General features: G+C 42.4%; 1 protein-coding gene across 1 annotated transcript; it reads left to right on the forward strand.

Moving 5' to 3' along the window:
- Positions 1-5,995: 5,995 nt before the first annotated feature.
- LOC110501749 (LON peptidase N-terminal domain and RING finger protein 2) lies at positions 5,996-12,808 on the forward strand. Its single transcript, XM_021579505.3, has 10 exons — positions 5,996-7,347; positions 8,476-8,594; positions 9,346-9,468; positions 10,138-10,299; positions 10,392-10,720; positions 10,849-10,963; positions 11,241-11,362; positions 11,484-11,805; positions 11,937-12,086; positions 12,201-12,808. Exons 1-10 carry the CDS (start codon positions 6,609-6,611, stop codon positions 12,357-12,359), a joined length of 2,340 nt encoding a protein of 779 aa, XP_021435180.2. The 5' UTR covers positions 5,996-6,608; the 3' UTR covers positions 12,360-12,808.
- Positions 12,809-16,432: the final 3,624 nt, after the last annotated feature.

The following is a 16,432-nucleotide window of genomic DNA, read 5'->3' on the forward strand; positions in this document are numbered from 1 at the left end:
TACGTGTGTGAATAGTGCGTATGTTATCGTGTGTGTGTGTGTATGCATGTATCTGTGCCTATGTTTGTGTTGCTTCACAGTTCCCGCTGTTCCATAAGGTGTTTTTTTAATCTGTTTTTTAAAATAGAATTTTACTGCTTGCATGAGTTACTTGATGTGGAATAGAGTTCCCTGTATTCATGGCTCTACGTAGTACTGTGCGTCTTCCATAGTCTGTTCTTGACTTGGGGATTGTGAAGAGACCTCTGGTGGCATGTCTTGTGGGGTATGCATGGGTGTCTGAGCTGTGCGCCAGTAGTTTAAACAGAGCGCTCGGTGCATTCAACATGTCAATACCTCTCATAAATACAAGTAGTGGTATTTGGTATTTTATTAGGATCCCCATTAGCTGTTGCTAAAGCAGCAGCTACTCTTCCTGGGGTCCACACAAAACATGAAACATAATACAGAATGACACAATACAGAACATCATTAGACAAGAACAGCTCAAAGACAGAACTACATACATTTTTAAAAAGGCAAACATAGCCTACATATCAATGCATGCACACAAACTATCTAGGTCAGATATGGGAGAGGCGTTGTGCTGCGAGGTGTTGCTTTATCTGTTTTTTGAAACCAGGTTTGCTGTTTCTTTGAGCAATATGAGATGGAAGGAAGTTCCAAGATTAGACTAAACTAGAGCCTGCAGAACTTGCTTTTGGTGTGTGGTGTCAAAAAAGCAGAGCATCTCTTTATTACGGCTAGACCTCTCCCCATATTTGCAACCATTGAATCTATATGTTTTGACCATGACAGTTTACAATCTAAGGTAATACCAAGTAATTTAGTCTCCTCAATTTGTCAATCTCTCCTCCACTTTGAGCCAGGAGACATTGACATGGATATTATTAATATTAGCTCTCTGTATACATCCAAGGGTCAGCCATGCTGCCCTGTTCTGAACCAATTGCAATTTTCCTAAATCCTTTTTTTGTGGCACCTGACCACACGACTGAACAGTAGTCCAGGTGCAACAAAACTAGGGCCTGTAGGACCTGCCTTGTTGATAGCGCTGTTAAGGTAGGTAGAGCAGCGCTTTATTATGGACATACTACTCCCCATCTTAGCTACTGTTGTATCAATATGTTTTGACCATGACAGTTTACAATCCAGGGTTACTCCAAGCAGTTTAGTCACCTCAACTTGCTCAATTACCACATGATATATTACAAGATTTATTTGAGGTTTAGGGTTTAGTGAATGATTTGTCCCAAATATAATGCTTATAGTTTTAGAAATATTTAGGATTAACTTATTCCTTGCCACCCACTCTGAAACTAAGTGCAACTCTGTGTTAAGTGTTGCAGTCATTTCAGTCGCAGTAGTTGGCATGTATAGTGTTGAGTCATTTGCATACATAGACACTCTGGCTTTACTCAAAGCCAGTGGCAATTCATTAGTAGAGATTGAAAAAAGTAATGGGCCTAGACAGCTGCCTTGGGGAATTCCTGATTCTACCTGGATTATGTTGGAGAGGCTTCCGTTAAAGAACATCCTCTGTGTTCTGTTAGACAGTTAACTATTTATCCACAATATAGCAGGGAGTGTAAAGCCATAACACATACGTTTTGCCAGCAGCAGACTTTGATCGATAATGTCAAAAACTGCACTGAAGTCTAACATAACAGCCTCCACAACCTTTTTATCATCAATTTTTCTCAGCCAATCATCAGTCATTTGGGTAAGTGCTGTGCTTGTTGAATGTCCTTCCTGATAAGCATGCTGAAAGTTTGCTATTTTACAGTAAACAAATTGACAACATTGTATCTGGTCAAACACCATTTTTTCCAAAAGTTTACTAAGGGTTGGTAACAGGCTGGTTGGTTAGCTATTTGGGCCAGTAAAGGGGGCTTTACTATTCTTGGGTAGCGGAATTACTTTTTCTTCCCTCCAAGCCTGAGGGCACACACATTCTAGTAGGCTTAAATTTCAAATATGGCAAATATGAGTGGCAATATCGTCCGCTATTATCCTCAGTAATTTTCCATCCAAGTTGTCAGACCCTGGAGGCTTGTCATTGTCAATAGACAACAATCATTTTTTTCACCTATTCCACACTAACTTAACAGAATTTAAAGTTACAATGCTTGTCTTTCATAATTTGGTCATATATACTGGGATGTGTAGTGTCAGGATTTGTTGTTGGCATATCATGCATACATTTGCTAATCTTGCCAATGAAAAAAATCATTTAAATAGTTGGCAATATAAGTTGGTTTTGTGATGAATGAGCAATCTGATTCAATGAGTGATGGAGCTGAGTTTGCCTTTTTCCCAAAATGTAATTTAAGGTGCTCCAAAGCTTTTTCACTATCATTCTTTATTTCATTTATCTTTGTTCCATAGTGTAGTTTCTTCTTCTTTTTATTCAGTTTAGTCACAATTGGTTGTGCAGCCAGACTTATTTGCAATTCCTTTTGCCTCATCCCTCTCAACCATACAAGTTTTCAATTCCTCATCAATCCATGGGGATTTAACAGTTTTACAGTCGTTTTCTTAAATGGTTGCATGCTTATTAGCAACTGGAATAAGCAATTTCATAAATGTGTCAAGTGCGGTGTCTGTTTGCTCCTCATTACACACCACGGACCAACAGATATAGTCATTGCATCAATTACATAGGAATCACTACAAAACTTATTGTCTCACCTCTGATACAGTATATTAGGTCCAGCCTTTGGAACCTTGGATTTCCTAGATATGGCTACTATATTGTGATCACTACATGCGATGGATCTGGATACTTCTTTCAAGTACATTTCTGCAGCATTAGTAAAGATGTGATCAATACATGTTGATTATTTCATTCCTGCGCCAACTACCCTGGTAGGTTGACTGATAACCTGAACCAGGTTGCACACACTGGTTACTGTTTGAAGCTTTTTCTTGAGTGGGCAGCTTGATGAAAGCCAGTAATATTTCAAATCACCCAGAAAATATACCTCTCTGTTGATATTACATACAGTTGAAGATGGAAGTTTACATACTCTTAGGTTGGAGTCATTAAAACTCATTTTTCAACCAATCCACAAATGCCTTGTTAACAAACTATAGTTTTGGCAAGTCAGTTAGGACATCTACTCTGTGCATGACACAAGTCATTTTTCCAACAATTGTTTACAGACAGATTTCACTTATAATTCAGTGCATCACAATTCCAGTGGGTCAGAAGTTTACATACACTAAATTGACTGTACCTTTAAACAGCTTGGAAAATTCCAGAAAATTATGTCATGTCTTTAGAAGCTTCTGATATGCTAATTGACATAATTTGAGTCAATTGGAGGTGTACCTGTGGATGTATTTCAAGGCCTACCTTCAAACTCAGTGCCTCTGTGCTTGACATCATGGGAAAATCAAAAGAAATCAGCCAAGACCTCAGAAAATAAAATTGTAGACCTCCACAGGTCTGGTTCATTCTTGGGAGCAATTTCCAAATGCCTGAAGGTACCACGTTCATCTGTACAAACAATAGTACGCAAGTATAAACACCATGGGACCATGCAGCCCTCATACCGCTCAGGAAGGAGACGCGTTCCGTCTCCTAGAGATGAGGAAGGCTATGTTACCAATTTTAGCCATTTAATGTGTCTGAAGGTAGAATTCTGCCTACCCGGAAGGCCCATAAAGGCCCATAGAACAAATCAAGTGTACCTATTCGCCTACCTCTGGCCAACCAGATAGCTCAGATCCTCATGTCTGCAGTGTCCTCGTGCAATAGACTGGAAAAGTAAGCCTGGAACGCACATCAAAGTTGATAATGTGAGATTTCAAAACTTTTAAAACCAAGACCACAGAGTGACTCAACAAATATAGAAACAAGCTGCGATTTGTATGAGTAAGTTCATGTTTAAGTTGTTATTCAGCACTGTCAACACTTAAACAGTTTTATAAGCCATAAAATGCATGTGTTTCAAAAAATCTTGCATAGCTATTATTGTATTGTTTAATATCGAGGAATATTTCACTTTCTCTGGTCATAGGAGTAACAAAATTAATTGGTGCATGATGCAGAAGAAATGCAATGCGACTTAAGTTTGCCATCAGCTGGAAGACTGTCCCATTTTCTCAGTGGAGGGAGGGAGGGAGACTGGAGGGATGGTGAGTACGGTGAAAGGCAAAAGGTGGCTACTTTGATGAATCTCAAATATAAAATATATTTGGATTAGTTAACACTTTTTTGGTTACTACATGATTCTATGTGTTATTTCATACTTTTAATGTCCTCACTATTATTCTACAACGTAGAAAATATTGAAAATAAAGAAAAATCCTTGAATGGGTAGGTGTATCCAAACTTTTGACTGGTACTGTATATTATGCTCGCTCAGCTGTGAGTAACATGTAATACAACAAATGATTTATACCAGTGTGATCATATACCTACAATTTTGAAATATAATTTCAAAATGGTCTGAGAAGAACAACATTGGCATGGCAATTGAAGCGTAGCCAATATGCAATGATAATGTATTGGGCCTATTACCTACTGTACAAACTTCATTGCTACAGAACTGTTTTTAATTGGTTAATGTTGCATAGGCGTATGTTTTGTAAGCATAGGGTTACGTTTAAAAAAAATCTGAATGGTAGGCTTGCATTTCGGCTTGGCTTGCATTTCAACTCAAAGTGATCTCGGCTCAGAAATGGTCGGTAACCACTGCTTTAGACAATTGAGTCATGGATTGGGTATGTGTGCCATTCAGAGGGTGAATGGGCAAGACAAAATATTTAAGTGCCATTGAACAGGATATGGTAGTAGCTGTCAGGCTACTGGTTTGTGTCAAGAATGGCAATGCTGTTGGGTTTTTCACACACAAACAGTTTCCTGTGTGTATCAAGAATGGTCCACCACTCAATGGACTTCCAGCAACACAATATTGGGAAGGTGTTCATAATGTTTTGTATTAAGTGTGTATAGTTCTATAAAACTGTTGTACATTCAGGAAAATAACCCTGAGTGTTTCACAATATGAGATGTGAGCAATAGACACAGTGTTCCTATGACAGATGGATTGTGTCATAATACTAGACAGGTCAAACAAAATGAAACTTTTAAAGAGTTTAAAAGTCTCATTTTAACTTGAGGGGTGCAACAACTGTGTGATATAATCTCAAAACAAAACATTCTCTCTGAAAGATAAAGGATGTACTTTCGTAATGTGATAATTCCTATTTTCTTTGTTTAGTTTAGACCATTGAGGTGGGTAGAGAAGCAGCCAGTGGTTAACATTCACGAGGCCCCCCTTACAAGGGCCGAGCAAGCGCCCCCCCAGATTACTTCCTGTAATCCTACACATGGGGGAGACAGAACATTTTGTATCAGAACGAGTTTTATAACTAATCTCATGCTATAAAAAAAATCCCATGAGGTTGATAGAACATGTTACCGTTTTAAAGCTAATTTCATATTATTATAAACATTTTGCTAGTGGCAGCATCATCGTACGAATGCGAAATGTTGGGAGATGTAAATCAACATAAAAGCGGACCCTTATACAACTTTCAAATGACACAAACGCTATTGTTACCTGGCTGAGAGAGTAGGAGATAGTTAGGGAGAGTCTTCCACAGCCATTACAAAATTATACATGTTGTAGCTACTTAGCCTGCTATCTGAGTTGGTCATATTCTTGTTATTATCATATCGAATAATGCCTAAATTAAATTTATGTTTTGAAAATGGCATCCACCAGCAATTTGGACCACATTTTCAAATGATAAGATTATAGTTTTCCGTGTCTTAAATCACCGCAATATGTTTTGAAAGTGTTCTCAAAACAAATCTATGTGTTATTCTCGCTTTGCTTTTTATGTACATTATTACATAAAACAATGTATCCCACTGGTTGTTACATGAATTGAGTGCCGGGCGATTTACAATGTTGACTGTATTGGGGTATTTCCCATGTTGCGTCGTAACCATATAATGGACCAATGACGTGTCCGAGATAACGACACGTGCTTATGTGCGCGGCGATGCATCTCTGAAATTGAATTCATCAATTGCTCTGCAAGATAGAGTACAGCGAGGACCAGATACTTGCCTTTTAATTGCATTTTTCCTAACAGTTAGAAGTTAATTTGGCTATTTAAACGGAGTAGGAAATTTGCAAACCACCGATGAAGGATTTGAGCTGCCAACAATGTTTTGCTAGCCAGCAATTACAGACCGCCTTCTTGCTGTATTTTGAGGAGGCGTAGCTAGCGAAGTTAACGTTATGTCACAGATTGGAGGTTTGGTTATGTCAGCCAACTAACGTTAGGCACATGGGAAATGGGCATTACGGTGCTGTAATATAGAATCTGTATATATAGGTTGACAAAATGGGAAGTCTTCATACGAGCTATTTTGACGTTAGTCACCAGCTCGGTGCATGTTCTATTCGGATCTCGCGGAATAAGGCCTACTAGTTCTTCTCTTGGAAAACAACACGGGTCTTTCACTATGGGACAGGTAAAAGAGTCTGACGTATTTTTCTGATGAGTAAGGAGTGTTTTTGTCCGAATAACAGTTAAGTTGTCAACACCGCTAGCTAGCTATACGTTTATAGTCCGAGACGAAAATGGAGACGGGAATCCAAGCCCACCAGTTTGTCCACGCGGTATCCAGCCCTAGAGCAGCGGGTATATCCACTGAAATGCTCGAGGTGGCAGCGGAAGCAACCCGGGCAGGTGACTACGACCTTGCCGCGGAAATCTATAGCTCTCAGCTGGTGGACCTCCAACATCCAGACCGGGGTATCTGTTTGCTCAAAGCTAACGCTCTTGCCCAGGCCGGGCGAATAGCGGAGGCGCTTGACTCGTACTGCACCGCGGCCAACATTAGCAAACTTCGGCCGGACGAATTGCAGCTTTTGGTTGTAAACATAGCACGGACTCTTCGCGAGAAGGAGCTAAACATTCATGGGAAGGCAACGAGTTGTCATAAAAGTGGGAATGGAGACGATCGTGTCGATGCCGATACAGAGGCATTTGAGGACGAACCCCTGGACTTGTTTTCGTGCCGCCTTTGTAGGTGTTTACTGTCAGAACCAACCACCATGGAGTGCGGCCATACGTTTTGCAAACATTGTTTAGAAAAAGAAACTGTCAAAGACTGCATACAATGCAAACATAAACTGAACAAAGACATACAGATCCTACCCATTGGGCTTAGAGTAAATGTCATCCTCAGTAGTTTGTTGGATAAATGGTTCGACTCTGAAAGTAAAGCCAGGAGGCATTGGATAGAAGGTGAGGTCTCACAGAAGAAGCACGACTACACAGATGCTTTGGAGAAGTACAACAAAGCCTTAGAACTGGGTAAGATAATGTCACATTTACAGTTGGGATAAGCAATTTTCGGATTCTTATGTTTATCAACAGATTATGTATTTTATGTAACCCTTTTACCGATTTAAAACCAGATAGATCTGGTAGACCAGATGACCTACTTTTCACTATTTCACATCGTGTCACCGATAGGGGGCGACACTGCACTGCATCTTTCGAAGCAATTATTTCATAAACCCGGTAGTCCCCACTCCCCGATTACCTAACCCACATTTATACTCTGACTCCGAGTCTCATACCCCATGGATTGATATAATATTCATTGCATAATGGTTGTGCTGTTACATTAAAATGGACTGAACTCCATTCAGTCTTTCCCCCACCATCTATCATTTTACCAACATGCTCCATGTGTTTCTTATTTAGGGAAGCTGCCCGGATTTAGGTCGCTCCCTCCTCCGCTCTACCTTTGAAACACCCGACCAGCCCTGAGCAGTTCACTCCCTATAGATATGGACAGGAGTTGTTTTCCCCAACTGTGTGACCTGAGTTTGACCAAGACAAACTCAGGCCCCTAATTAGTCCCTTAGAAAAAAAAATGTTTGTCCTGACCCTTAATATAGAGAGAGCATTGAGTCACAGTCAGGAGTGAGAGTGAACCAGCATCAGTGTGATTAAATCCTTTGGCGTTTCAGTGGAGGCTGGCCGCAAAGCAGCTCTGATCGACTCCATTCTTTCTGCTTTAATGTCAGCTACTGACCCGGTTGTGTAAATTGGGGCACAGCGGAGTCATGTCATCCAGAGATTAGCCAAAAATAGACAATCATTAATCAGAATGTTGACCTTATCGTCTCTCCCCTCCCCACTAGCCAGAAGGGTGATACATGATATTGTAGGCCTAATTCCCAGCACAGATTGTGCATGGGAGATTACAGTGCAATATTCTAATTCAAGGAAAATGTTTTCTTCTGTTTGCACATGGTCAAAGCATTTGGTTGTTGTCTGACTCACTGTAGGATTGTCTGTGCATTTACATGCTGGCTGCCTGCCCAGTAGCAAATGTCATACTGTGATAAACATCCAAAGTCACAACAATGTACCTGTTTGAAAGGGTGTAAATTCAATTTTCTCATTCTGCTTGTTCTCTCTGTTGTGCAGCGCCATCTGTAGGTCGGCTACTGGGACAGCGTGCTGAGCTACACTTGGAGAGTAAGAACTACATCCAGGCCATCCAGGATGCAGAGAGCCTGTGTAGACTCAACCCTCTCTGGCCAAAGGTGAGAGAAATAGATATGCAACTCAATCTACCCAGCAGAGTATAGACCACTAGATGTCTTCTGTATTTGTGGGCCTAAAACATTAATGTCTCTGTCTAGTTATTCACATTTGAGTCATTTAGCAGAGGCTCTTATCCAGAGCGACTTACAGGAGCAATTAGGGTTAAGTGCTTTACTCATGGGCACATCGACATATTTTGTACTTAGTCGACTCTGGGATTCGAGCCAGCAACCTTTTGGTCTTAACCGCTAGGCTACCTGCTGCGGTTATGTAATGAACACCCACTACCTCCACAGCCACAGGCTGACCCAGCTAACACCCAACACATTATACATGCTTAGGACTGTGTAGCTATGTATGTGTTAAAGTATGATTTGGAGGCTGCTGTGTGTTCACAGGTGAGATGGGATGCTACATGCTTGTGTGCATGTTAATATGCAAATTACCACTGCTGACAGACATGCAAAATAGAACAGATGTGAATAGGGAAGAGCTTATGTTGACCTGGTTGAAGAGCTCCTGGATGTTATGACAATAATTACAAAGTTGGGGATTTAATTCCCATGTTTTGCCGTTTTTAAAAAGTTAACTTCAATTGTTTAGGAAGGTCATTAACAATATTCAGATTACTCGTTATCAGTGTTTTGAAAATATACTTTAGATGTATAATTGAAATGCCAATAGAGTAGTTCCTACTCTCTTTTGTGTGTCCCTACTCAAAATGTTTTTCCTCTCGCTGTGTTCTCCCAGGCCCACTACATTAAGGCCTCAGCCCTGAGTAAAGCCAACCGTAACGATGAGGCCTTAAAGGAGTACTTCATGTGTGTGGCACTGAAACCTGATTGGACGATGGTGAAGCTGGAAGCCCAGAAGGTAATACACAATTTTACCCTCCTTCAATTCAGCATTCCAGTTGAAGCTAGTTCAAAAATATAAAAGGTTTCAAACTCTTTTTTTCCATTTATTTCCATTACACAGGCCCAACCACAAACATAATGCCCTTAATGTCACATCACAATAGTATAAAAAAAAATCACAGTACAATCACAGTTGCTATGGTACTAATGCAGTATCACTATGTATGATATGACAGTGTAAATCTGTCTCTATGCTTACCAGACAGGATTAGTTTGGTTTTAAATCCTGCTCCACAATAGGTGATGACGCAATGCCCCCATTCCAGCTGTCTTAGCTGGGGAGCTATGCCAACCCTATCCCCTGCTGTCACTGTGGCCTGTTTTAGTATCTCCACTGCAATATGTACTGTCACTATGACAAGACCATCTGTTCAGTATGTGAGCCTTGTCCTTTATTTCCACTGTCACATATTCCCTTTACACTATGGATACTATTTCAAGTTCCAAGTTTTTATTGGCACTTGCACAAGTACAATGAAACACCTTTCTTACAGAGAGAGCATTGAGGCAAGTCAGGAAGGAGAGCGAGCCAGCGTCAGAGGGTGATTAAGAGTTATAAGCTACTTATGAGTGCTATGACATTGTATGAGCATACTTACTGACAGTGTGTGTTCTGTTTTTGTAGGTGCTTAGTGAGCTGTTCTCGTCAGTGTTTGAGAAGGATGGTCAGCCCACTCCCATACATCCTCTACAGGGTGGTCCCTCCACTCGCCTCCTTAAGCCCCCCGCCCTGTACGGCTCTCTAAACCCCTTCACCATGCCACAGAAGCCTGGCTGCTCCTCACAGGTCAGTACATGCATACATGCATACATACATACACATTTACACCCCCACACTCCTATTTCTCCTAGTAATCCCTCTCCTTTTCCATTCTCCAGGACTTAGAGTTCAGAGTGAGTAAGAGTTCTTTGTGCGATGGTCCCTCAGACTCCTCCAAACATCCCCTGTCCCCCAGCAGTGAAGCTGAGAAGCCCTTGCTAGAAGATGCCAAGAGCCTGGCCAGTGTCCTGGCTGCCCAGCCTGCCCCCCCAGGCAGCCTCAAGAGGAGACACAGTGGGGACGGCATAGCCTTCAGCCCTCCCTCCAAACTTTTCAGACCAGATGAAGCCTGCTCCTCCTCTCACCTTCCTGCTGCTTACCTCTGGGGAAGGACGGTGTCCAAAGACCTGCTCGACAGTAGAGATATGGAGTGCTCCCTCTGTATGAGGTAAGAGGACCATCAACCAACCACCACACAATTATATATTTACGGTTAGCTACTCAGGATGTTTGATTTTCAGTCAATAGTGATAATTACCTCTACTGATAAAGCTCCTGTTATTGTGTTTCTTCCAGGCTGTTCTTTGAGCCTGTCTCCACCCCCTGTGGACACACCTTCTGCCTCAAGTGTCTAGAGCGCTGTCTGGACCACAACCCCAACTGCCCTCTCTGCAAAGAGAACCTCTCCGAGGTGTGTGTATACACATACATACATACATACACACACACACACAGAGGAAGTAGCTGTGCTCTGTGTATGGAAGGCTTAGGGCAGAGCTGGTGATTATGAAAATGATGTCTGTAATTTCTGTCTTGTGTGATAGATGGTTTAGCGTGACAAAAACAAAGTTGGCACAAAGCTTCCTCTGACACAGGTATTAAACTAGGATATTGGACCAATGTAAAGAAAAATGCACAAAGACGTGGATGGTCAAATGTAAATGTCCTATTCCGCTGTGTAATTCCAGTATCTGGCCACAAGAGGGTTCAACAAGACCCTGCTGATGGAGGAAGTGCTGCAGCGTTACCTGGGAGATGAGCTGGCAGAGAGGAAGAAGATCCACGAGGAGGAGATGAAGGAACTGGCAAAGTGAGTCACAGATTTGATCATTTTACTTAGCCATTGACTTAATGATAAATTCATCCTTGTAGTCCTGCTTTTTATGCTAATCACTGACCAATCTCGTGTCCCGTCCCTCCTTCCACCCTAGCTTGAACCAGGAAGTGCCGATCTTTGTGTGCACCATGGCCTTCCCCACCATCCCCTGTCCACTGCACATCTTCGAACCACGCTACCGCCTCATGATCCGCCGCTCCATGGAGACCGGTACCAAACAGTTTGGTATGTGCATCGCTGATGAGTTGAAGGGTTTTGCTGATTACGGCTGCATGCTGGAGGTCCGGGACGTCAAGTTTTTTCCTGATGGGAGGTCTGTGGTCGACACCATCGGTGTGTCCCGCTTCAGAGTACTGAGCCACGGCCAGAGAGACGGATACAACACGGCAAAGATCGAGTACCTGGAGGATAAGAAGGTGTGTACTGGCAAACACTGTGTGAGGAAGGTCATGTATGTGGATGCATAAAGTGCATTATAGATATTTGTATCCTCACTTTTGTAAGTTTGGTGTGTGTATGCTAACTGTTTTATATTGTGTGTGGTCAGGTGGAGGGCCAGGAGTTTGTGGAGCTGCAGAAGCTTTATGTCTCTGTGTATGACCAGGCCAGCGGCTGGTTCATCTCCCTTAAAGACAACATGAAGAGCCAGATAATCAGCCACTTTGGACACCTACCCGGGAAGGACCCTGACCCACAGGTACGACACTAACCTAACCATCTCTCTCTCTCACACATCGATCTTGGTGAGACTCATGTCATAGTGATTGAGTGTGTTGCTGTTATCAAGTTGACTTCCTCCCTCTCCCTCCAGGGTAATCCCAGTGGTCCAGCGTGGGCTTGGTGGCTGTTGGCAGTGCTGCCTCTTGACAACCGTGCCCAGCTCACCATCCTGGCCATGCCCTCCCTCAAGGACCGCCTCATTGCCATCCGCAGGGTCCTGATCTTCGTCACGCGCAAGAGACCCCGATGACCGCTCGGCCGCCACCACAACCGCGTAGACCATGCATGGTCATTCACTCATTCAGTAAACCCACTCAGCTTTCAAATGAGGGAAATGCCTTTGACTCCTTTACAAATGGCGCTCTCTGAATCTGAAGAAGCCATTGGGTTGGATTGTAGGGGGTGGGATAGGGAGGTCATTGTTTCTGGTTATCCATCCACCTATCAATGTCCAGTTCACCTGTCCTCTGTCACAATAACTCACTGAAATTATGGACTTCTGTCACGCTATCTCTCAACTTCTTATGTCCCCTCAAGGGAGGGAATAAGAGAGCACGGAATCAGACTGGTGACTGTCATGATGTGCCAGAACTGAACAGAACTGGGCCGACCAATTAACGGTGTTGCATCCACAATGTTGTGACTTGGTGTACAATTCTATTTAAGAAAAATAAAAAGACCTGACAAGTACCAAAAAAATGTGTGACTGAAAAAGCCAATAGTAAATGTATTGTTGTCTTCAGTTTGGGTGTTATGTTTCTGTTTAACCCCTGCTGACTATGTTGAGACTCATAAGAATAGAAACCTCCAAATGGAGTAGAAAGTGTACCTATGAGAATGTGCTCCTGCTTAAATGGCCTCTTCATTTCTACATGACTGGGGAAATGGATGCAGAACCAGATGTTTAGCATCTAGCCCAGTCACATGTACAGTTTAAGTTTGAAGTTTACATACACCTTAGCCAAATACATTTAAACTCAAGTTTTTCACAATTCTTGACATTTTAATCCTAGTAAAAATTCCCCGTCTTAGTTAGGTCAGTTAGGATCACCACTTTATTTTAATAATGAAATGTCAGAATAAGAGATTTATTTCAGCTTGTATTTCTTTCATCACATTCCCAGTGGGTCAGAAGTTTACATACACTCAATTAGTATTCGGTAGCATTGCCTTTAAATTTAACTTGGGTCAAACGTTTTGGGTAGCCTTCCACAAGCTTCCCACAATAAGTTGGGTGAATTTTGACCCATTCCTCTTGACAGAGCTGGTGTAACCGAGTCAGGTTTTTAGGCCTCCTTGCCTGCACGCACACACTTTCAGTTCTGCCCACACATTTATGGGATTGAGGTCAGGGCTTTGATGGTCACTCCAATACCTTGACTTTGTTGTCCTTAAGCCATTTTGCCACAACGTTGGAGGTATGCTTGGGGTCATTGTCCACTTGGAAAACCCATTTGTGACCAAGCTTTACCTTCCTGACTGATGTCTTGATGTTGCTTCAATATATTCACAATTTTCCTCCCTCATGATATGTATTTTGTGACGTGCACCAGTCCCACCTACAGCAAAGCACCCCCACAACATGATGCTGCCACCCCTGTGTGTCACGGTTGGGATGGTGTTCGAGTTTGCGAGTCTCCCCCCTTTTCCCTCCAAACATAACGATGGTCATTATGGCCAAACAGTTCTAATTTTGTTTCATCAGACCAGTGGACATTTCTCCAAAAAGTACGATCTTTGTCCCCATGTGCAGTTGCAAACCGTAGTCTGGCTTTGACTGTTTTGGAGCAGTGGCTTCTTCCTTGCTGAGTGGCCTTTCAGGTTATGTGGATATAGATACTTTTGTGCCTGTTTTCCTCCAGCATCTTCACAAGGTCCTTTGCTGCTGTTCTGGGATTGATTTGCACTTTTCGCACCAAAGTATGTTCATCTCTAGGAGACAATGCGTCTCCTTCCTGAGCGGTATGACAGCTGCGTGGTTCCAGGTCTTGGCTGATATCTTTTGATTTTCCCATGATGTCAAGCCAAGAGACACTGAGTTTGAAGGTAGGCCTTGAAATACATCCACAGGTACACCTCCAATTGACTCAAATGATATCAATTAGCCTTTCAGAAGTTTCTAAAGCCATGAAATTTTCTGGAATTTTCCAAGCTGTTTAAAGGCACAGTCAACTTAGTGTATGTAAACTTCTGACCCACTGGAATTGTGATACAGTGAAATAACCTGTAAACAATTGCCCTAACCGACTTGCCAAAACTATAGTTTGTTAACAAGAAATGTGTGGAGTGGTTGAAAAACAAGTTAATGACTCCAATCTAAGTATGTAAACTTCCGACTTCAACTGTATATGTCTCAATAAGTGGTAAAGTAATAATTGCGCATATCAAATAAATGCTAAAGAGTCCTTAAATTGGTTTAAATGCAGATTGAAGAGATGTGGGGTTAAATTCAGACATTTTTGTAAACTGTCAGTAAAATAGAGACATGCATTTCTCCACTGTAATTTTACATGGTTTATGAACATACTTTTGTATGTATGTGTAGAGAGCAGCGCCGAGGTCTTGAGGTTGCAAGTGGAGGGACCACCCTGCAGAGGGTGTATGGGAGTGGGCTAGCGAGGGTGTACAAAATCAAGCACACAGCCATGCAATATCCATTGATTATCTGTGACTTTCAACATGGCACCATCATAGGATGCCACCTTTTTAACAAGTCAGTTCGTCAAATGTCTTCCCTGCTAGAGCTGCCCCATTCAACTTTAAGTGCTGTTAATGTGAAGTGGAAAAGTCTAGGAGCAACAACGGCTCAGCCGCGAAGTGGTAGGCTACACAAGCTCTCAGAACCAAACCGTTGAGTGCTGAAGACGGTACAAATAGTCTGTCCTTGGTTGCAACATTCACTACCGAGTTCCAAACTGCCTCTGGAAGCAACCTCAGCACAATAACTGTTAGTCGGGAGCTGAATGAAATGGGTTTTCATGGCCGAGCAGCCGCACACAAGCCTAAGATCACCATGTGCAATGCCAAGCGTCGGCTGGAGTGGCATAAAGCTCGCCGCCATTGTAGTCTTGAGCAGTGGAAACACGTTCTCTGGTATGATGCTTCACCATCGCAGTCTGACGGACAAATCTGGATTCGGTGGATGCCAGGAGGAGAACACTACCTGCCCGACTGCAATGTTTGGTGGAGGAGGAATAATAGTCTGTGGCTGTTTTTCATGGTTCGGGCTAGTCCCCCTTAGTTCCAGTGAAGGGAAATCTTAACGCTACGACATATGACATTCTAGACCAGGGGTGGGCTACTCCAGTCCTCAGGGGCCTGATTGGTGCCACACTTTTTCTCCACCCCTAACAAACACTGAAGATTAATCAAATTGCATTACAAACTGAATATCATGATTAGGTGATTATTGGAGTCAGGTGTGTTAGCTGAGGTTGGGGCAAAACTGTGACACCAATCGGGCAGTTGAGGACTGGAGTAGCCCACCCCTGGTCTAGAATGTCATAGCGTTAAGATTTATATATATATATATAATATATAATATATATATATATATATTATATTTATCCCCTTTTTTTATGAGGGGTGCAAAATTACTTCCATTCATTTTTGGTACTGGTACCGGGTTACCTTCATACTAGTCCCGTGACACCTGTGGGGGTCATAGAGCAAAACAGAGAACGCCATCTTGTTTGTGAGAGTGGTATAGTGGTTTGGATGCTAGACGTTTTCGTGAGAAGACCGATTTTCGGGATGTCTCTAAAAGGCGCTGCATGGTCAATCTGACGTCTGCGTTGGCCGTGCAGCATTTATGGTGATATGGCCTCTGCAAGAGTCAGGGCATTGATACGTATTGTGCTTTGCCGAGCAGCGTAGAGCTGTTGTGAAGGAAGTTCGTGGACCTCCTGTCCTCACCTACCTTCAACCAATCATGGCAGTACGGAGCCCTCTGGATTGGTACAAAATTTGAGAGGTGCACAGCAATGCGGAGCTCAATTTGGCCTCTGGATGCCTCCAGGGGCTCCGCTATTGCATCACACCATCCATACGGCTCCTCCGACCACATTTTCGGATCAAGCTTAAATGGTATTTTAGTCTGACAAACAATGCTGTAGCTCTGCCTTTTCCCACCGCAGATGGGGAAGGCAGACATAGGCGGTTGTGATGGATTGAGACGCAGCTTGCAGCAAAAAAAAAAAGACATTTTGTATTATGTTAAATAGATTGAATGATTAAATAAAAAATATTCTGTTTTGGAACTCTTTCTGACATAATCTGCTGCTCCCTTTGGCTTTTCCCTCTTAAATATCTATTTTTATAACA

This window comes from Oncorhynchus mykiss, chromosome 22, assembly GCF_057628025.1.
Source record: "Oncorhynchus mykiss isolate SJ-2025 chromosome 22, ASM5762802v1, whole genome shotgun sequence".
Classification (NCBI taxonomy): domain Eukaryota; kingdom Metazoa; phylum Chordata; class Actinopteri; order Salmoniformes; family Salmonidae; genus Oncorhynchus; species Oncorhynchus mykiss.